Raw genomic sequence first — 23738 nt, 5'->3', positions numbered from 1 at the left:
ATCAATAAGCAGCTATCTCCAGAAGTAGTTTCTATTCATACCCGCCAACGGATTATACACTGCCAGACATATCTGAGCCAGCTCCCATATATGTCAGGGAACAAACCACCGAAGACACTAGAACTATTCAATAGTCCACCGAGCAAAGCAACTGATTAAAGCAAATCCATCTCGGTCTCCAGACTTTCCTCTAACTTAATTCCATCACACAAACTAACTTGTAATCATCTCGGTCCCTATAAACACTACGGAGGATAAGCAAAATCTGTTTTAATACTGCTGGAAAGGTAGCCTTTAATTCTGAACACACATTAGAAAATCAAACTGCTAAATTAATCCCTAACTAATCAAAATGATCTGTGAACTACCAGAAGGGCAAATATTGGAGTTGGAGATCAAACAAACGAGTACACAATCTGTTCAAAAGCACCAGCTATATGGAACTTTCATAAAGTCTTGTGCAACTCAAACAAGCAATATCATTCTAAACAAGAGGAAAGCTAATGAGGAAGGAACAGTTCACTCCAATGCAGATTATATACAGAATCCTCTTTAGAGCAGGAGTCATGTATTGACTCACTTGCTTCTCCCTGCTACCCTATCTTAAATTGTTCTAATGGTCAGTATCTCAACAAATCTTCCTCAGACTATTTCAACAACACAGGAAGTAGATCCAAGGAAATCTTAGTAACCAGGTAAAAGAAGAATGCGAGGAAAAAGACTAAGGTAAATAACAATTGCTAAGAGGAGGTCCCGGAGAAGAAAGTTTGCACAAACAGAAGACAACGCTATCACTGGGGTTAATCGGGCAAGTAGCAGAATATCCCGAAAGGCAACCTCTGAGGCTGTGCAAGTATCCAAGATGCCCCCCCCCCCCTTCCATCCCAATCCGGAAAAGAAATGCAAACACCATAGCCATGAGCATGATAGTGGTTTTGTGGATACACTCAAAGTACATATTCACCAAGGAGATAGACCAATCTGGAACCAAAGCGGATAATACAAAAATTGATCTCTTGTTCTTGGCTTCGAGCAATTTAAATAACAAAACAGTAATTCCAAACTTCCATTTTAGTGATAACTTTGATGTGATCTCCAGGAATTAGGCCGGACTGGAAATATCTAAACTGAAAAGCCTGATGCGATTCTGCCCAGCAATCATTTGATTCCAAGAGACTTGGTCTGTAGCTAAATTTGACTGGGACAGTAAAGTTATTGATGTTCCAACTAGGAGGGCTAGGAAAGGCCATGCCAAGGGTGGCCTCTCTGTCCTCCTTACAGTTGAGATACCATGGGACTTCGAAATAACTGTTCCCTGCAACAATGTGCAATGCATCACAATTAAATTTCCTAAAGCGTGTTTTTATTCTGCAGATACATCATTTTTATTTAACATCTATGAAATTCAACTCTTTGCTTGAATGAGATATTTGAATTACTAGAATCCTTTCTTGCGTCTGGAGGAAATTCCCAAATTAAATAATGGGTGATCTTAACGCAATCTTAACGCAAACATCTCAAACGTTTTAATAAAAGCCTATAAAAACAAGTATTCGGAAGAAACCTGGTGTATTTCTGCCTACGGCAGACAAACCTTTTCGCTTTCTGAGGCCGTACTGTGCCTCAGAAAGGGCCTTCTTTTCTCTTACCCATTCTTCTAGCCCATTTAATAGTCAACCCATCAATTTAGCTGTACAATCAAAGATATGGGTCTGTCATTTTTTGGATGGGCTCTATCCCCCTTTTTGAATATTGGTATAATTTAGCGGTTCCATGATATAAGCGGGCCCCTTTTAATTCTACTGGTAAAAACCTTTGTCAATAGAGGACATCATAGAAGCTTATTTGTTAAAGAGAAGTTGACGGGGCACCCATCGGGCCCGGAGCCTTATTGTTTACTTTAAACATTTTAATGGAAAATGTTGCGGTCTGTTTGGTAGCCACATATGATATTTTTCAAACCAAAGTTTAGCCCGATTATCTTTCATTTGATGGCTTAATATAATTACCATTTTATTATGACAAACCATTTTCTGGGTTATCAAAAGCAGCACTTAGGGTGGCAAATACTGATTTGATTAGCTTAAAATCTTGAGAGGGTGGGACAAACCACCATGATATGTACACTAGAACGCAAATAATCTGGGTAAAATTTTTAATAAAAACGCATCTAAATAGTGAACCACACATGATGTAAGTGATTCCAAGAACCAACATTTTTGCGAGACACTTCAGCCGATATACTTAGAGATTGTTCGTAAGCATGTCTATTCCACCGATGTGATATAAAGTGCTTGTGCTGATGGGAAACAAAATTCTGGGTGGGGCTGGTGCAATTTCTCTAATGTTTTTTATATTGTTAACAAGTGACCTCTATGATGTCTTTCTCTACTTCCGATGATGTTAGTGACAAGCGGCATGTCTCCATTATGGAGTCTGTTTTTGATCCAAGTTAATCGTTGGTAATGTACGAGGCTTCGCTCGCCCAGACTTATTTGGAGTGAAGGTTTGAGGATAGTGGCCGCTTTCTACTCGTTCCGGGATTTGAAAATCCGTTCTATACGGAAATAAATCTGGGTCTGCTAAGGTAAAATTAATTGTTAAACCTGTTGTGCTCATAACGTGAAGGCTGCGGGACTGTCCAAAGAACCTCTACCATTTAACGTATACAGGAAGAGGTCAGCCAGTTTTGCTGCGCATTTCTTGCCCAGAGTGTTATCTACTTGTATTGCCCTTTCTTGGCTGTATGAAGCCCGCTAGGTTTTTCTGCTGTCCTTGCAGTAAGTTCATTTTGAAATCCCTGGTTAGTATTCGATTATCGCATGGATAGATGAATTTCAGCATGTTTATTGCAGCGATTAGTTACTCCAATCTTTGCCCCTTCTGCTTTTTCCCTGGATTGATATATACATGTTCAGAATTAGCAGGCTCATTGAGGGCCAAAGTTCTAGTTTAGTGCATTGCATCCAATGGGAGTCAGTGGTCTGACTGCTTCTTTGAAGAGGAAATCAGTCGAAATGAAGGTGGATAGGCCTCCTTTTACCCTTACGTACTGTGTATCCTTAATTTTCTGGATAAGGTTTTCTTTGTAGCCTAATGAGGCTGACTTTGTATGTCAAGTTTCTTTGAATAGGAGTATGTCGTGCTGTTAAATACATTCTGCAAAGTCTGCTTCTTCTAATTTTGTACCTACCGTTTACATTCTAGGAGCAGATCCTGCAACCCTGTGATTTCCCCGAGAGCGTGCTTGGTTTGGTTCATGTTGCTCCGCGATACTGTGTTAATGATGCTACCTGAGGGTGCTCCTCTAAGTTCGCTGCTTCACAGTGTGCTATCGTGATTTGCCAGTGTGTGTGTGTGACCCTACTAAAGTTGTCTGGTCCTTTTGCTACTTTTTAAACGTTCTAGGTTCGGATCGGCAGTTGTAGCAGGCTTGGATAACGAAGGGGCTCCACCTTTTTTAACTCTATGCCCCAATTGGAGAATGTTTCCCTGTGCCGCAGAATCTGTTTTGTGAAGGTATGGTCAGTCCAGGTTGCTTTTGTGGTTTCTGGACCTGTTTGGCTAGGATTTGGTTTGAACTCTATACTGTCCAGATCACTGGATTTAATGTGGGAGGACTTCTAATAATTTTAATATAGCCCTTTAGTTAAAAATGTCATGGGCTCCCCTTGAGCTATATTGCGGAATTAGCTCTATTTATTTGCTTATGTTTGGCAGTGTGGTAGTTTATGCCACATGAAGTCGTAGGACGACTGGAAGTACTTCCATCTGTGATAGATTTAAATGATCTAATTGGAACAAGTGCTCCATATATTCTTTATCCATTTCTTTGTGGGGATGTGCGTACCAGTGCCTTAGCGGGTCTAGGCTCTTAAGCTCCTTGTGACGAGCACCCGCTTAGTATGGTTTGAGGTGTTTCGTGGAACTTTTGCTGACTGGGGTTTTGGGGTTCAGGTGATCGTGCAAGCGTATTGTGATTTTGCACCTGCTCGAAGGCCAACCCCTGTACCAATGTGTGTGGATCTGCCTTTGAGAGGAGAAAATAAGCAGTTGCAAACTGACTAATATGTAATCCTGCTGGGAGCGTGAAAATATCTTCTGGTTTTTTCGTAGTGGTTTGCGATGGCAACGGTTGTGATAGTTGGTTAGTGAAGAGGTCTCAGCTTATGCCACTCCTATGGATTAGAGCCTCCACTAGCTGGACATGGTGAGCTTGAGGAATTAAAGGTGGATTTTGAACATTAGGGGTTAATGGCTTGCTCTCTCTTCTAATATGGGAGAGCGGATGTCCATACTCCCAGAGCCTGACGTTTCCTCATTTTTGTAGTTATCGCTACTCTGGCTGGGTACCTCGATGCCTTTGCTTAGGGGAACCAAGTTGTCATTACTTTAATTCCTTAGGGTCCTCGTGGTGTGTGTGCCGTGCATCCCGTATGAAATCTTGTGGCTCCCGGATGAGTCTGCAACATACTTCTAGAAAGTCTGTGATCAACGCCCGCTTGCTGGCTGTAGTGCCAATGCCATGTGCGGTGAGTGTGGGTGGATCTTCATCTTTTGTCCATCTGCAAATTTGTATAAAATAGTCTGTTGCGGCAGCACTGGCGTCAGCAGTTGTGTTTGTAGGGAGGCTCATTGTCCCTCCCTTTGTGTTATTGAGTTGGATGTTTGTAACTCTGAGGCAAGTTTGTGCTGTGGGTTGGGCAAGCTAACTGGCACAGATTTGCAGGCTGTGCAGGTGAAACCAATCCTGCCTAGGACTAGGGATTGCAGCCGCCCGCTGAAGCTTTGTCAAATCAACTGCCCCAGAAGTGTCTTGGACCCCCCGCCTCACCCCCCCCCCCCCCCCTCCACCCCCCTCCCTTTCCCGGTTGAAGTTGCTCACTCGCTCCCTTGTCTCGTCTTGTCTTTGGATGGTGATGGGGAGGCAGTAATTGGGGTTCTTTGCGTTTTGCAAGTGGGGCCCCAGGGCAGAGGCAGGCTGCACCTGGAACTAACCGGGCCGCCTCAGTCTTAGCCTGGGGCACATGTTCAGCGGCTGCAGTCCGGCGGCAGCCTCACTTGCGGGCACACTTGGGTGATACTCGTGAATTAGCAGGGTCATCACCGGGGCCCCTGTCAGCCGCCAGCCAGTAGACTCTTCCACTCAGCCCCCCCCGCAAGATCACCCACCCAGTCGTTGGTCTCGGGTTGCTGTGGGTTTGAGGTCTGAACAGCTGCAGCCATCCTGCTCTTCTGATTCAGCCCCGCCCTCTGAAAATGCCTCTGTTAGAAAAGGAGGAAACTCACTTCTCTGGATGGAGTTTAATGGAGAAATCCATTAAACTCCATCCAGAGAAGCAGCACTTCTCTGGATGGAGTTTAATGGAGAAATCGGTTTGAGTAAGTAACTTTTTTTTCTTAAGTAGTGGTATATTTTCCCAAATTTGAAACCACTGCCAGCTTGATGGATGAATACTAGTTTGGCTTGATACCAATAGCCTGTAAGTGTATGGTCCTCAATGCTCTGCTTACTTTTAGGTCTCCTGCTGTCATGTTTCTCATCTGTACATATTTGGTTGTAAGTTGAATGCAGAGTTCTGTTTATGATGCAGACCATTTTAAGAAATGCAGTATGTTGGAAAGTCCTTCAAACTAACTCATTCTATGGACATGGTCTCTATAGTTGCTTATACCAGAATTATATATGGTGATATTTTCTCTCTATAGGAGCAGAGAAGAAACGAGAGGCTTGAAAAAAAGAAGCAGGTCACCAAAGGGATGAAGGTGAATTCATTGATTTACTGTTTTGGTCTTTGGTCTTAATAGTTACACGTTGACTCATTGTAGTTCTATTTTTTTATTGAACATCTTATTGGATTTTCCCAGGTACAAGGCCACTGCAATTCAGGCATGTTAGCTATGCTTAGTTAAATGAATAGTTGGACCTGGAGCTGCATTTGCTTACTACTAAAGTTCTTAACAGACTCTGCATCCTCGGATCTTATTGGATGGTCCGAAACAGTCTACCCGCACATGCAAAAGGTCCAGAGCACTTTTTAAAGGAGATGCTTTAATTTCACACCCCTTACATGTCTATAGAAATTGTGCCATTAAATGGATTCTCTATGGATTTCTTTGTAAAACCAAGCCAGAGGTGGAGCTGAACAGCAACTTCACTGGCTGCTCCTTCTTTGGCCCCAACAGCTTTCCAGTCTCCTAATGTGTATGGATGCTTAATTGACTTTCTGATAGACTGTAGGTGGTGGCACTAATGACAGACGATACACTGCTGTGACTGCAACCAGTGCATTTGGGTGCCCATGATTGAACCAGAGTTGTTGGTGCCATCCACCAAACAGAAGTTCGCAAAATGAAGATTGGAGTCCTAGATTCTGGCACTGCATGTGAGCCCCTGGCACATCAGTGTTCCCATTGTGCTTGGAGCTGCTATCCTCAGGTGGGGTTGAAGTGGTCTTGGTGAGTTGATTGAATCTGACTCTTTTGTTGTGTGCTGGAAGTGTGGGATTTGCCAACAGACCAGCACTTTTCCTAATCAGTCGTAGCATTTGAGGGACATTACTCGCACAGTTATTTCTAAATGGTGTCCACGGCCAGACAAAGTCCATTCTCAATAAAAAAAAAAAAAATCTGACAGTGGAAATTTCAACAGGAGGCAAGATCTAGGTGAAAAAGGAAGGGATGACTACACAAAGTAGAAAGCCTTTGCAATGGATTACCAATTGGAGGGTGTGGAATGTAAGGTGACTGAAATCCTTAGAAGGAGCTATGATCAAATGAGAGCAAATGAAGATTGGGTGGGCAGAGTGAAGGCCAAATTGCTTATCCAAACTCAGTTCAAATATAGGGGGTCATTAGGATCGCGGACGGACGACCCCTGAGTAGGAGGGAACCTCCGCATGGGCTGCGGAGTTCCCTCCTGTGCAATTAGGATGTGACCGCCACCGTGGCGGTCACATCCTCTATTTCTAACATTGCGGCGGGTGCTGCTTCAAGCTGCACCCGCAGCAATGTTAAAAATGCACGCATTGCATTTGTATGTAGAAAGTGGCAGGCACCGCGCGGTGCCTGCCGCTTTCTGCATACAAATGCAGGGGGTACCAGAGGTACCCCCCATGTGCACCCCCCACCGCCCCTTCACCTAGGGGGCCTGCAACGGGCCCCCGCAGTGAAGTTGCACATGCTTTTCCACGGCGGAAAAGCCGCCGCGGAAAAGCATGTTTCCGAGCACATCCTAATCTGGTTGACGGTGTCTGAGACACCGTCACCATATTAGTGCTTTTCCGCCGCGGTTGTAAACCAGCCGCGGCGGAAAAGCTGCGGACGGAAACCAGGACCCACCAGCCATCCTAATGTGGCGGTGGGTCTTGGTGGGTCTGCAGAGGATTTTCCGCATCCTCCAAGCCGGCGGTGGCTTCCGCCGGCCCGGAGGATGCAGAAAATCCTCCATCCTAATCAGCCCATAGTGTCCGGTTCTGCTTGTGCAAGTAGACGTGATAAAACATTTAAGGTGTGTTATCTAGGTAGGGTGATTTATGGTCCCTTAAAGGTCCACCGAATAGACTGGTCCATGTGTTAAAATCCTTTTCATAGTGCCTTCGATATAATGTAGGCAACCTGGTCAAGGAAGTATATAGACAGCCTTGCAGGCCCCCAGGACCTCCAGATAAGAATGGTAATGGGACCGTCATTGTGATCCCAGACAGATTTGCTCTGGGACCTGCTGCATGACCATGCCCCAGATCTTATTTTCATCTCTTAAACCTGGCTGAACCTTGCATTGGTAAATGACATCACCACAGAGATTCCTCGGCTACAAGATTACCAGACAGGACAGACCTCGCAAGACCAGAGGCAAAAATCTCAAACATCTACAAGAACGCCATCCGCTGCACCACTGTCGTGACATCCCCAACATGGAACACCTGCTCTCAAGCTCCAGACAACCTGCGTCACTGAGCTCAAGTTAGGTTTGTATTCTGTAGACAGTTCAGAAATCAGCAGCCTAAATCACTCTTGACCTCCATGCCACAGTCTCATCTCACCACACCTGAAGGAGCTCCACTGGCTCCCCATACATAATCCAGCACAATTCAAACTCTCAGCCACACTTTCAAGGTGTTCTACACCACTGGCGCAGCATACCTTAACAATCACATCTGCTTTCATAAACCTTCAAGGCACCTACACTTGTCCAGACTCCTACTTGCAGAAATCCCATGCATACTGGAAACTTGATCAAGCTGGTGAGCCTTCTCCTACATTGCTCCTAAAGTGTGGAAATAACTGCTGCTACACATAAGGGCATCCTCCTCTAATTCCTCAAGAAGCTGAAGACCTGGCTTTTTGAGTAGTCCCCCTAGGCCCTTGGTTTGGCTAGACTCATCTACTCGGTGCCAGGATAACCTTCTGGGTGTTTGTGCGAGCTACAAACCTAACTTGAGCTCAGTAATGCAGGCTGTAAGGATACAGCTGCAGGCTGAAAAAAACGAGGTGCCTGACATGGTGGTGTTGGCCTTGCTGTGGTATCTAGGTTGGTTGACTGGTGCATGGCGGAGATTCCAGTTCTCCTTGTTCAGACAGAAGTTAGGTGTTTGTTTTTAGAGAATATGAAGGATTCTGACAAGACTAGTATAGCTTGATAATGATGAAACTGGAGGTGAATTGTTTATTTACAAATACTGCTAGTTCTTTGGGGGAGGTGGGGGCTTTTGTTTTTTAAATGAAATTAAAATATCTTGCTGGTAGACATATTGGTCTCTTACTGCTCATATGCATCTTTACCTTTGTCTTTTCCCTTGGATATTTAACCTGTGGCAAAATGCACACTTAGCTTTTATTGTGCATTTCTTTATGGGTAAAATCCTGGGGTGTGGAATTCCAATCGCCCGGTGCCCAGAGCATATTGTTTTTGGTCAAGGACGGACCATGTTTTTGTTCACAAGACCTGTAGTTCCAACCACTGTGACAGAAGCCCTTTCGCTGCCAGTTAACATTGCCACTGTGTGGTGGGTTAAAGGTTTGTCTGCTGCAAAGTTGAGGTATTCGTCTGTATATAGATGTTCAGAAATGGGATTTGTGTATTAATGCAAATCCTTTCTGTTAGCGTGTGAGATCTAAGGAAATACAGTGAACTGAAAGCACAACTTTCAATGCTGGCAGTGCTTCCAATATAAAATTTGCAGAAGTTTGCAAACATGTTTGCACACTGCTGCAAACTAATTTGTGGCCATTCATCTTGCTCCCAGGATGCTTCTTTACTATATGCAAAATAAGCAAAAGCATGTAATTAAGTTTACCAGTTTGCTTCCAAAATAAAAAGTATCCAATATTATTTGTGACTTGGAAAACCTTTTCAAAGGTTAGACATTTTTCTAGACTTTCATGCAGGTGTTGAGGAGAATTTAGAATGCCTTTCGCAAAGGCATCATTTAGTCTAGTTATGCATGTGACTACTTTAAAAAAAAAAAAAAAAAAAATTATATATATATCACACACTATACATTATACAGTGTAAACCGATTTTGGGCAGTGTGCAAAAAAACATGACTTGTGGGTTCCGCTTTTCAACAAAAGTGCAATTGCATGCAAATTTCAGGGATTCACGAAAGTACACCTAGAAAGTAGTCACAGATGCAGGTTTCCAGGCATACAACATAACATTTGTGAATTCTGTTTTTGCATAAATATGCAACCATATTTTGGGCATGTGAAAATATGCCAGGTAAGTTCATATTCACTTCTTAAAAATGAATTTCTTTGTACAGTCAAAGCCCCCCAAGCCACTCCAACTCATTAAAGACCTTGGAAGTCTGGGCCTCCCGAACGAGTAAAAGAACCTGCCACTTTCCAGACCCCTCCTTGACCATCTTTTTACCATTGTCGACAGTGTCTGAGTAGACAATCTCACGGCAAACTCCTAGACCGACCACACACCGTCAAATTCAGCATCCCTGTCTCAATCTAGTGCTCATGCACCACCAACCAGCCCCCTCTGGAAAAAAACGTATCACCCACTGACATGAGCACAGCAGCAGCCTTCCCAAGCCATCCAGAATCTCAACAATTGGATCAACAGCAGTACAACAAGACCTAGACCATAGGCCAGTTGGTACATGGAGGAATGATGAAAAGCCACTGCAAACAACTGGAGCATGAGCAGGGGCAATGCAGACTGGAGCACATTCAAATCAGCCCGGAGATGCTACTGTTCAATGATCCTGACCACCATACAGGCTGACCTGGCAGACCACATTAATACCAGAACCTAAAGAAGCACTTTGATTGTGGCACCTCCAACTTTTGCCCCAATCTTGATCAATTCTTCAGCAACAAAATCACTTCCATTTATAGCAACTTCAACCCAACAGACCTTACCAAATGCATCCGTCTTCTCTAAAAAACAAAATGCTAACCATTAGCCTGTCGTCACCCAGAAGAAACTGTCACCATAATGAAGGCCATCTACTAGAGGGCTGTATCGGATCCCTGCCCTCATCCCACCTACTCCAGATTGCAACACATCATTCTGAACATAGTCACCTCTTCCAGGACTTACTGAGATGCTTGGAAACGTGAAGCTGTGCTACTTTGCTGAATAAACACTACGCTTGCCAAGAACAGACCTATCTTCCTGTTAACAGTCCCTGCTAATGTTATAGAGAAACATCAACCAACTCCTCACCCAATAAGATTGTCACCACCAACTCCCTGCAACCACCAACTCCTCAATACTTCTCAGTTTAGTTTCAGACCAACCACAGCACAAACTGCCTTGATCCTCCCCACAGATGACCGCTGCATGACTGAATTGAAGAGACAATGCAGCCCTCTTCCTGGACCTCTCTGCTGACTTTGACACTCTCTCCCACCCTATCCTTACCCAGTGCCTACATGACATAGAAATCCATGGGCACACACTCTGGATCTGCTTTTTCCTGACTGGAAGGACCTAGTCAGCCTGACACCGTACATCTAAATGCCCGTGACCTCACCTGTGGTGTTCCTTCAGGACCTTCCTGGAGCCCAACCCTGTATAGTGCATGCATGAGCACTCTAACCAGATCATCCTCTGTCACAGCAACTTTCTCTCCTACGTTAACAATACATAACTCCTTTGTTTCCTCACCAACAAGAGGCCCAGTGTCCAGTAAAGTTCTACGCCCTTTGGATGAATTTGGTAATTTCGTGGTCATTTCTTTAATCTCCTCCCGACTTGACTACTGCAGTGCCCTATACCTGAATATTAACACATACTCTTTGTAAACTGTAGGTGGCACAGAATGCAGAGTCTTTTCCTAGTCTTAATAGCCCCAAATGACTAAGTGAGGGCATTTGCACGCTGTACTGGCACCCTATTAGAAAGCGCATCTCCTTTTAACGCTATTTGCTCAGTCTTCCTAGATAAAGGGTCGAAACATTTTTCTGCTGTTTTTAATTGTATGCTCCAGGTAGGATGCTTAGTTCCTCCTCAGGTAGGAAAGTTATAATTCCTAGCTTTTGTAAAGTCTGATGGGGCGGCTGTTTCTTTTCTGTGGCTGCCAACATCTCTAAGCTAGGCTTCTTATAGTTTAAAAAAAAATCTTTTGAAACCTGGTTATTCTCATCTTAGCTCTTTTAGGCACTGTAGCAGTTGAGGGTGTTGGGGTTCTGCTTTTTTGGTTTAGCGCTTAGAATCCTTTGTGTTTTAATGCATTTGATGTTTTTTTTTCTTTTTTCATTTCGTAATTGAATAGAAATTAACCAGCATTTTGAGTGGTCTCATGACTTTTACAACATCTATAGGGGTCCCTATGAATCCTCTATATATCCTCCTCTAGGTCAAGGTCCTACCTTTACTTCAATGGTCTTGCCCTCAAAAGCTTAATTACAAATTCTTTTAGATTACTGCCTTTTCATGCCTTAGGGGACACCAGGAATTCTTGAATTATTTCTCCTGGCATGCATCTCTATTCTTTGTGTATCCTCCATTAGCTGCCTATTTTGTTGTTTCAAGAACTCTTATCTGCTGCGTGTTATTTTGAAGGCCTAGGTTTAATATCTCCATATTTTCCTCCAGAAGCCTTGTCTGCTCTGCCGAGTAATCTACTTTAGAGTCGTGGACTTTGCATGCTCTCTGAATGTCCTTTTGGTTCTGTCCAGAAGTCTCTGCGCTAACCATTACATTGGTCTTAAGGTTTAGGATTATACTTTTTAATTGCAGGCTGGGCTCACGTGGTCTGCCTTGAGGCTTTTCACAGGCACTTCTTTTCTTTGGCTCTAGTTCTGAGCCTGGCTCTCTATCCTGAAAGTCGCTCACCCTTGCCGTGGCATCTGATGTGCTTCGGGGGGGGGGTTGTGAGCAATCAAACCTATTTGTTAGGAGGATATCTGTACCTCACATGGTGGACTATGAGGCAACCTCTGGGGGGCCCATCTGGAGGGAGGGACTCCCTATCAATAGACACAGCTCCCTTCCCCAGTCGCGTTTGCCTTTTCACTGTATCCCCCTCCATTATCTTCTTGCTATGTCTCTCTCCCTATTAATGATTTTGTAAAAGGAATTTAGAGATTATTGTGTTTTTTACTAGCTATAACCTTTAGGTCTCTTCTTTAGGTCTCTTATCCCTATTTTCTGGCTGGTTATACAGCCATAAAAGGGTATGGGGAGTTTCTTAATTATATGCAGCTTTATGGCAATACCATCATTCTCCTTGCCTTTGATCTCCCCCAATTCAGCCCCTCTTCCACGTGTTGACCTTGATAAATATCTTCTCAGGGCTGCTGTAACAGGCCTTCTGTCATTGGATGTCCTGCCCTGAGTAAATGTGCCTGCGTGGCCACTGTCCTATGCCCCCCCCCCCCCTCTCCAGTAAGACCTCTTGTAAGACCTGCACCAGAATCAAGTTGAAGTAGATTATTCCTGTGCAAGTGTAGGTCCTGGGTGGATGGTGCCCCCGTAAACCCATCATTCAGAGCACTGAAATCAGTTCTGCCACCTGTGTCAATCAGAAGTCGCTGGTCTACCCACACAACGACCACACATAGGAAGAAAGAAACAAACAAGCATTTACAATGCAATGGTTTCGCCTTTGTTAAAGTTAGAGCTATTGGCATTGCTCTTGACATTATTTTTATTTATGTATTTTTTAACATAAATAAATGGCATTGTCATTTACAATGCCACTAGCTTTATCTCTCGCAAATGACACACACAGAGCCCCCCCCACACACACAGCCACACAAAGCTCCCCACACACACAGCCGCACAAAGCTCCCCACACACACAGCCGCACAAAGCTCCCCACACACACAGCCACACAAAGCTCCCCACACACACAGCCACACAAAGCTCCCCACACACACAGCCACACAGAGCCCTCCACACACACCCACATGGCACAAGCAGGCAACAGGGGCACACTGAGGCACAAGCAGGCAACAGGGGCACACGGACGCACAAGCAGGCAACAGGGGCACACTGAGGCACAAGCAGGCAACAGGGGCACACGGAGGCACAAGCAGGCAACAGGGGCACACGGAGGCACAAGCAGGCAACAGGGGCACAAGCAGGCAACAAGGGCACACGGAGGCACAAGCAGGCAACAGGGGCACACGGAGGCACAAGCAGGCAACAGGGGCGCACAAGCAGGCAACAGGGGCACGAAAACTGAGGCACAAGCAGGCGACAGGGGCACACGGAGGCACAAGCAGGCAACAGGGGCACACGGAGGCACAAGCAGGCAACAGGGGCCCACATGTCAGCTGTTGGTTTATATAGCTGGATGCAAGAACAGAAAGCACAGCAAAAACCAAAATACTGGTTGGGTGATACAACCCCCCGCTGGAAGTTGACAGGAGTTGGGAAGAAATTGTTGAAGGAACTAGCACAAAGCTCTGAGCAGCAGAAAAGGTATCCATATTACCACAATACACAGAAAATTCAGGCTGACGGCATGAAATGAAGGAGACCAACTAACCACCACTACCGAAGATTTTACAGGAAGGGGTGAGGGGATAGTAAAAGTTGCAAGTTGAGGGAACCCAATGCGAAGGTAGGAGAAACAGGAGAAGGAGGTAAATTGACAACTATTCAGATTCAGAATTCGAGGCTACAGGGGATAAATCTCCGGCAAAGTGCCACTCAAAATGATTACAAATTTGGATTTCTAGAGACACGTATTTTGTGTATTGAAACAGAGGAATTTAATTATTCGACTGAACTGTCATATAAAAATCCATCTACGCGACTACAAAATTATGCCTTTAAACAGCAACATAAAGAAAAAGACTATTCCCTATAGTGTCTGGAAGAAAAAAATGTATTAAATCTTTCATTTTTTGTAAAACAGGTTTAACTATTCCAGGAAGAGTACAGAAAAAGGATAACGCGCTACATACAGATAAATAACCCAGCTAATTGTTCCTCTTTTAGACAAATAGTACAGTTCAGTGGATTTAAGCCTCTGATGCATCAATCTGTCGTACACAAGTTTGAATCTCAGTAGACAACAGGTGATTTTCATCATTCCCAAGTCACAAATTACCACAACTGGCTAACAGTAAGAACTACTTTCAGCACTAGGGAAACGTCACCCTGTAGCAGAAAGTGCAAAAAAGTGAAAAATTGACATTACTCATACCTGTACATCACAATTCAAACTTACTTCGTGATAGAACTTACCATCACCTATGTGCCTATTTTTCTCAATTCAAACCAATTTCTAAGAACCCACAGCTCCTGTCGTACTCTGCACTGACATGTCGTAGAAAATTAGGGTGGTGGTGGCGAGGGTAGGTTGGCACAGGTTCCTGTCACTAGGGGGCATGTTGCTCCTGAACGGGGTGGTGATGGTGGCGAGGGTAGGGTGGCAGAGGTCCCTGTCGCTAGGGGGCAGCTGCTCCTGCAAGGGGGGGGGGGGTGGTGGCGAGGGTAGGTTGGCAGAGGTTCCTGTCACTAGGGGGCATGCTGCTCCTGCACGGGGTGGTGATGGTGGCGAGGGTAGGGTGGCAGAGGTCCCTGTCACTAGTGGGCATGCTGATGGTGGCGAGGGTTGGTTGGCAGAGGTCCCTGTCACTAGGGGGCATGCTGATGGTGGCGAGGGTTGGTTGGCAGAGGTCCCTGTCACTAGGGGGCATGCTGCTCCTGCACGGGGTGGTGATGGTGGCGAGGGTAAGGTGGCAGAGGTTCCTGTCACTAGGGGGCATGCTGCTCCTGCACGGGGTGGCGAGGGTAGGGTGGCAGAGGTCCCTGTCACTAGTGGGCATGCTGATGGTGGCGAGGGTTGGTTGGCAGAGGTCCCTGTCACTAGGGGGCATGCTGATGGTGGCGAGGGTTGGTTGGCAGAGGTCCCTGTCACTAGGGGGCATGCTGATCCTGCACGGGGTGGTGATGGTGGCGAGGGTAGGGTGGCAGAGGTTCCTGTCACTAGGGGGCATGCTGCTCCTGCACGAGGTGGTGATGGTGGCGAGGGTAGGGTGGCAGAGGTCCCTGTCACTAGTGGGCATGCTGATGGTGGCGAGGGTAGGGTGGCAGAGGTCCCTGTCGCTAGGGGACAGCTGCTTCGGCACAGCTGTAGTTGGAGAGGGGTTGGCAGCGTTCTCTCAAGCTAGAGGCCTGCTGCTCCTCCAGGGGGCAGGCAGTGGCGGGATAGGGGCTTCGGTGAGGTCCCCGTCACTAGCCCGCTGCTCCTGCCTCTGGAGAGCACCGTTCACCGCCACGAGGGGGCTGATGCTGCAACTAGGAGGCTGCACTGACAAAGCGCACGAGGCTGAAACTGGTTTGGGGCCGCCTGTTCTCCCTTCTAAAAAAGGCCTGATCGGGCAGTTTGGACCAACTGTTCCACCTGGAGCTGGATTAAGTGTGCTTTGCATATGGCTGGTCTTTGTCTGGAGTGCAGTTTCTAGCCGCCTTGTCATTCTGCTGAGCTGCTGGGCCGCACGCCTAGCCATCCATCCATCATGCTTGCAGCGAAACCATTGAGTGCTTCCCAGCCGCTTTGAGGACAATCACCGGGCTTCTTAGCGCCTCGATATCTTCCCAATTGTTTTGGCCAGATAGGGGCGGGATGCCCTCAGCAGAGGGCAAGGGAGAGTTAAGGGTCCATCAGGAGGTCTGAGCGCACAACAGCCTTAATCCCCTGCTCCTCAATAGAATGATTGACGGGCAATCAGTGCTCTAAGCGCTAAGGTGACGGAGGGCTTGGCAAAGTGCGGCCTTTCTATTGATGACGTCACCTCTCGTCGGGTTCCCCCCCGTTCTCATTCAACACATCATGAACTCAATTCGGGTCAGAGTTCAGCGGTTGGGCGCTTGCTGACGGTTGTAGAGGACCCGCCTCCCACGTGCACGTAACTGAGCGCCGAACCGGCCTTCCTAACCTTGATGAATTAAGTACATGTACACTTAAAAAAAAACTACATCACCACCAGCTTCGAAACAGCAGACACCATTTCAAACAAACATTGGCAAACTGGGGCGCGGTTTCCTTTTTTTAATGGAAAATGTATTGGTAGCACGTCCCGAATAAAGAAAGAGAGAAATGCTTCCGCCTGAGCAGAACAATCCATGACTTGCAAAAGAAAGTTCCATTAAAAAAAATGCATATAATATGAAAAGAACGGGTGGGTGGGGGTGGGGTCAGGCAGGGATACTAAAATGTTAGAACAGATCGCAACACTTGCCCGGCAACGTCCTCCGCTTCTTCCGGGGCTCCCTCCAGGCAGGCCACGGGAGCCCCGCGTGGGCCGCCATACTTCCTGTGGGCCGCCGTCTTCCTTCTTCCCCTGGGCGGCGGGGGGGCGGGCACTTCCGGCCGGCCGCGCTAGGATTGGCCGGCCGGCCAGTCACGGGGCGGGAAACGGGAAGAAGAGACGCAGTAGTGCCGGCAATGCCGGACCAGACACGGGGGCGTTCCCGGCGTCCCGTGACGTCGGCAAAAGCCAAAGAATGTCGGGAACGCCCCCGTGTCTGGTCCGGCATTGACGGACAGGCCCCTCGTCCAATGGCAAGGCTCCGTTTACGGAGCCAGCCAATCAAGGACGAGGGCCGAACCAAGCCACACTACAGATCTCAACAGGATTTCGCCTGCGCCGAAAAGATGCGCAGAGCGCATCTCTTCGCAGGCGAAACCTAAAAAGGGATGAAACCAGTTCTCATCCAGGGGATACTCATCAATAGTCCTAATCTATGAATAATCCTCGCCCATGTGCGGGATCCCGGAGCATATAGAAAAATATATATGTATATATGTATGTATGTATGTATGTGTGTGTATATGTGTGTGTATATATGTGAATATGTGTGTGTGTATATATATATATATATATATATATATATATATATATATATATATATATATATATATATATTTATTTCAACGAAGAACAAACCCAACCAGCTCCAGTACGCAGCCTTCGACTGGACCATATACATATATGCATTTGTGAAAACATATACATGCAGCCTAAAATGTTTCCAGCATGGCAAAAATGCTGAAATTACATAGGTTTGCATTGTAGTACTTACCTTTCCATCCCATAAGGAAAAAGAGGAAGCAGTAAACACATTATCATACAACAATGCTTTATTGCCATAGAGAAAGCTTGTAGTTGCCGGCATTTGCCAGTAGACTGCAGTAGAGTACTAAGAAACAAAGAAAAACTGACACCTTGCCTTTAAGGCATTAGCGTAGGGGCACCGTGCCTTTAAGACCTGCAGGAGACTCCTTGCTCCCATGATGCACCACAGGTGGCAGTTAGGTCAGTTCATTTTTCCTTGCTCCTTCTGTGAGGATCCTGGAGTTTGAGCTCTTCAGTTTTTTGACTGAAAGTGATATAATTGGTATTTTTCTCAGGAAACTCGACATTTTCTGACTCCTAAAAGCTTATTCTACTTGTTTTTTGGTTTTACAATGACTTTTTCCAGTCAGAATGCCAGCTTTATTCAGGAAATGCCCTTCCTGTGGCAAGAAGATGGCACTGGCAGATCCACACTGTGTATTGTCTTCCATCCTCACAAACTCCTGACCAGTGTTACCACTGTCAGAAGTTTTCAAGGTGGACTCTGCGTCACAGGGAACGTACACTGTGTATTGTTTTCCATCCTCACAAACTCCTGACCAGTGTTACCACTGTCAGAAGTTTTCAAGGTGGACTCTGCGTCACAGGGAACGTATTAAACTTCATGCCCAGCTGGAGAAGGACAAGAGTCATCATGGAGGTGACCATGGAGACTTCAGATCACCTTCTCCAAGCAAACTACACTGAAAACTGCGACATACCTTCTTCTTTCTGGACTCAGAAGAGGTGGTAACAGGAGATTCGCCGTCTAAGAGACCCAGACACTATTCAGCGTCGAGGGATAAATCACCATTGCGACGTCAAGATTCTCCGTCGCATATAAGTAAGTCGGCGTCTAGGCACAGCACTTTGGGCTCGAAGGCTGTGGGTCCTGTGAGACCTGGACGGTCTGTAGACGTTGAGGCTTCCGTCGACGTCGAGACACTCTCCGCCACCTTCGAAGGGGGTCGGCGTTGAGAGTCCTGATGACAAGCACCTCGCTGCAAGGGTGCATGTCAATGTCTAGCGTCCTCTAGGTCCCACCACTAGACGTCAAGATTGTCGCCAGCACGACTTCGTGGGAGATCGACGTCAAGGTCGACGCTGAGCTCCCCAGACCAACGTCTTAAGGGAAACGCCGAGGTCCCTGCATCGCCGTAGGCTCTCATCTCGACCATCGTGGAGAGAGGGACGTCATTCCCATAGCCCATCTGCTCAATCGATGCCGATGGTGACTCTGACTTCGTCGACGTCGAGGCGTTCGTCGTCGAGGGATCAAATTACAGCTGCCGCAGAGGAAACCCGGCGTAGAGAAAGGTCCAGATCGTCATCTGGGGACCAGTCCTCATCCCTGCAACTGCATATTGTGCAGATTTTACCGGAGAAATCTCTCAGACCTGGAGAGAAGAGGGCCTATGGTCTGTCACCTTGCTGGCTTGAAGTTGTCGGGACAGGCGACCCCAGGAGTCCGGGCTTGGACTATTCTCGCACGTACTCTCCTTCCAGGACCTCTCCTCCGAGAACCATCCTTGCTAGTCCATCCAAATCTCCCCCAGAAGACCAAGATCATCTTCTAGGCCAAGATCGCCTTCTGTACACCGGTCTTGATCCAGGGGTTGCCACAGCTCTCATCACGGCCTTCCCCAGAAGGGGAGATGCACAAGATCTCCTACATGGTCTTCCTCCACAAGGTCCTCGGTCCGGGACTATTCTTTGACCTTCTCAACTCCTCAATCGCGGGTGTCTCCTATCGATGACATTGCGATGTTCATAATTGTGCTGGGTAGGGGTGCGAAGAAATTGAACATCACTTTGCATACCCCTGTGGTTCCAAAGGCCATCAACTTCAACACCTTACAATATTCGTACAGCTCCCAGACCGCTGCTTCCTTTGGTGCCAGGATTCTTGGAACCAGCTATGGCTACTTTCCTCAACCCTGCTACGTGGGTTCTGTCCCATCCAGGATTGCCAAAAAGTATAAGGCACCAGCAGAGGATCCCTTATTTCTCAGAGCTGATCCACCAGCAGACTGTTATTGTGGCAGCCATGAGATCTCACTCAGCGTCTGCTTCATCCTCTGTCCGTCCCCCCGCCCCCCCCCCCCCCCCCCCCCGGTCTGCTTCATCCTCTGTCCCCCCGGGAGAAGGACAGTAAGCAGATGGACTCCTATGGCAGGAAGATGTGCAATCCTTCGGCTTCTTACATGAAGATTGCAAGTGCCTAAGCCCTTCTCGAGCGATATGACAGGTCTCTTTGGGATTCCCTGCAAAGGTTCAATGAAAAGCTCCCCAAAAAAAGACCGGCAGGACTTCAGCGAAATTCTGCTGGAAGGTGGTCTAGTGGCCAATCGAGTTATAAATGCTGCAGCGGACGCTTCAGATCTCGCCGCTCATAGTTACTTCCATGGTGTCTATTCACGGCGCTCAGCCGGGCTGCGCCTCACAGGCCTCAAGCCTGACGCTCAGAAAAAGATTCTTCCATTTAATGGCTCCTCCTTGTTCGGAGCTCACACCGATGAGGAGATAAATAAAATGAAGACAGAGCTGGACACTGTCAAGGCTGTTGGCCTGGAGAAGCGCAAAGAATTCCCCAAACGTTTTCGTCAGGGCAACAAACGTTCCTTCCAGTAGAGGGTTCAAACCCCTCAATGGTCCTCCTAGAACCAACAGAGGCTCCAATTCTATCAAAGCGCCCTGGAAGAGGAAATAACAAGCACCAACAGTCCACCTCCAAGCAGCCTCCCAAGCAGTAAGGCATTGCTTCCTCCGCACCCGTTCGCCACTCCGGTAGGAGGGAGTATCGTTTCCCACCTGGAAGAGTGGGAAACCATAACAAGAGACAAATGGGTGCTGAATATTGTGCAGCATGGTTACTTGCTGAGGTTAAATTCTCCACCTCAGCAATTGAAGCGCCTTCCCAAACTACAAAGTCAACTGTTACAGGACGAAGTATCTATCCTCCTCTCCAAGAGGGCCATAGAGGCGGTCCCATCTCTCCAAAGAAACCAGGGGTTATACTCTCGCTGCTTCCTAGTCCAAAAGCGAGGAGTAGCTAAAGAGTACAGACCTATCCTCGACCTGCGCCTGCTGAACAGGTTCATCAGAAAGAAGAAATTCTGTATGTTAGCCCTACATTAAATCTTTCCGCACCTTCACCAGGGGGACTGGATGAGTGCCATCGACCTGCAGGACGCCTACTTTCACTTACCTGTGTCGGTGAAACATCGCAAATTTCTCAGGTCTCTCGTCACCAGTATAGAGTGCTTCCGTTCGGCCTCAAATCCGCCCGTGGACATTCTTCAAGTGCATGGCGGTGGTGACTGCCTTCCTCCGCAGCCGGAAGATCTTAGTCTATCCCTTCCCAGACTGGCTCCTGAAGTTTTACACATGTTCTACTCCAGAGCCATCTCTCGTACTGCCTCAACCTGCTGCATTCCTTGGGGTTGCAAGTCCACTACAAGAAGTCTGTTCTCAACCCCACCCAACGAATACACCATCTGGGCGCCTCCCTGGACTCCGCAGAGGCAAGCGCGTGTCCGGAGGAGAGGTTGTCATCAATGCTTCTCAAGTGTAGTATCCTTCTCGACACTAAGTCCCACAGCCAGACAAGTGTCTTCACTATTGGGATCGATGGCCTTGTGCATCTACATTGTGCCCAATGCACGCCTTCACATGCGGCCTCTGCAACAGGCACTCTAGGATCAATGGTCTCAGAGGTCTGGTCGCTGGGAAGATCATGTCTCTCTTCCCCAAGTTGCCAAGGGACTCCATCAGATGGTGGTTGAAACGTTCTCACCTGCTACAAGGGGTCCCTTTTTTTCCAGACTCCTCCGACACAGACGGTGGTCACAGATGCCTCAATGCAAGGCTGGGGAGGTCATATTGGCCAGCTTCAGGTACAAGGTCTCTGGTCCGAGACAAAAGTTATCACATCAACTTCTTGGAGCTCCGGGCAGTTCATCTGGTGCTCAAGTCCCTGTGTCCGTCTCTTAAATCCAGCCACATTCAGGTTCAGACAGACAACACAACAATGATGTTCTATCTGAACAAACAAGGAGGCACCAGGTCACGAGTCCGGTCTCTGGAAGCTCAATCCATTTGGCAGTGGCTGCTGGCGAGAGGTCTCTCAATCATTGCAGTCCATCTTCCAGGAACCTTGAATGTTCAGGCAGACGGCCTCAGCAGGGACTTCGTAGAAGCGCACGATTCTGTGCTCAAAGACGTTGTTTAAGGTCTTTCGGCAATGGGGAGTGCCGGACATCGATCTGTTTGCAGACGTGGCAAACACGAAATGCCCAGTCTTCGCGTCCAGATACCCTCAGCAGGGATCACAGGGGATTGCACTTTTAATCGGCTAGTTGCAGGCATTGCTGTTGGATTTTTCTCCTCTCCTTCTGATCCTGGCGGTCATACAGAAGTTCTACAGGACCAACACCAGAATGATCCTGATAGCGCCAGAGTGGCAACGCCAGTGGTGGTACCCGGATCTCTTCCCATGTCAGAGGTTCTTCACAGAAGGCTGCCCTGCCACCTGGACTTGCTGACCAAGAACGAGGGGAGAATGTTTCATCCCAATCTCCCTTCCCTCCGGTTGTCTGCATGGCTCCTGAGGTCATCCAGTACGGCCATCTAGACCTTTCAGCTGACTGTATGGACATTCTTAGAAAAGCAAAGAGGCCCTCCACCAGAAAGTCTTATGCTTTCAAGTGGAAGAGATTTTACCTTTGGTGTAAGGACAGCGCTCTTGAACCGACTCTAGGTCAGGAGCAAGTGATTCTTCCATACTTACTGCACTTGGCAAGGTCAGGCCTGAAGTACCCCTCCATCAGGGTCCACTTTGCTGCTATCACAGCTTATAGAAAGTCTCCTACCCAGACCTCAGTCTTCCAAAATCCTGTGGTCAAAGATTTCCTAGAGGGGCTTAAAGTGTTTCCACTAGTGGGTCCCCCTCTCCTCTCTGGGAGCGTAATATTGTCTTCACCAAATTAATGGGTGCTCTTTTCGAGCCTATTCATAATGCGTCTTTGCAGCATTTGACCTGGAAGGCTGCGTTGTTAGGAGCCATCACTTCAGCCCGCAGGGTGAGTGAGATTCAGGCCCTGTGCTGCAAGAAGCCTTGCACTGTTTTCCATGCCAATAGTGGTGCTGCACCCTCACCCGAGCGGTTACACCCATAGGAGGGACCGAGCAGGTAATCAAGCCCCTTAGTTTAGTGTAAGATAGGAGTTTTGTCTAGAGACATTAGATTATCCTGGACTGAAACGAAACTCTTGGACCTTCGTTCTATTCCGACTAGAAGACTGAAGACTTCTCCCTTGTGGTCAAGGAGTGACCACCCTGTGCAAACAGGCAACACCAGTAACCTGCTGGTTTGCTTTGTCGATGCTCTCGCTGGAACTCAAAGACTCAGCGACTCAGGAACTGGACTTCCAGACTTCTCAGACTCCGATCCACATCAAAGCTGAGACCCGTGGCGGACATGAGACGTGGGACCGGACACCCTGGACTACCTGCTCTTTGATAACCATGCAGCTTCTGAGGTACCCTCGAAGTTGTGCATTGGAGATTGAGAAGCCCCAGACCCGAGCAGCATTTGCACTGAAGCTCAGCCCTCCACACTTCACGAGTGCCGCGTGGGGCCTGCGCCTGGATTTCAGCTCCACGCATCTTCCCGTTGGCTAGTGAGCCCTCCGAAGACTTTTGTGAAACTATACCGCTTGCCTGGTTGCTCCAGCTTCCCTGCAAAGGAGAAGCTCACCAGACCTTGCTGGTCTGACCTGAAGCCAATCTTCCCTTCCTGCGTGGATTGCGTTTGCCAAGGCTTGTTGGGTCCAATCTGGATACCGACCACAGTCAACAAGATCCTTCGTGGGACAGCTCGAATCCAGCTCCTGGTCGTCGTCTACGCCTCCTGGTCCTCGTGGCTGCAGAGATCAGCTTCACCTGAAACACTCTACAGTGCCTGGTTCCTTCCTGGTCACTGGCTAGTGACCCAGACTGTCCCCTCTGCTTTCAGGTTCTTCATATCTTCGATCCACCCTGACACTTTTCTCCTGGTTGCCTGCAGCACTTCTTTGCAGCTCTCCATAGGAAACTGCGAGGAAACCCGACTCGAAAGAACACCTATGCACCCGGCTTCCCTGGCTGAGGTAACTAGAGTACTCCGGTGCTCCCGTGGGTGTTGACTATAAGTGTCCTAG

At 47.5% G+C, this 23738-nt stretch overlaps 1 protein-coding gene across 1 annotated transcript in view; it reads left to right on the top strand.

Moving 5' to 3' along the window:
• HELLS (helicase, lymphoid specific) overlaps positions 1-23738 on the top strand; it is a 591428-nt gene that overhangs the window by 48210 nt on the left and 519480 nt on the right. Inside the window, exon 4 of the mRNA XM_086922383.1 lies at positions 5710-5766. Within this exon, the coding sequence (XP_086778509.1) occupies positions 5710-5766 (57 nt within the window). The remainder of the gene's footprint in view (positions 1-5709; positions 5767-23738) is intronic.

This window comes from Lissotriton vulgaris, chromosome 5 (assembly GCF_964263255.1).
Source record: "Lissotriton vulgaris chromosome 5, aLisVul1.2, whole genome shotgun sequence".
Classification (NCBI taxonomy): Eukaryota; Metazoa; Chordata; class Amphibia; order Caudata; family Salamandridae; genus Lissotriton; species Lissotriton vulgaris.
This window is presented reverse-complemented; position numbering and strand designations above follow the sequence as displayed.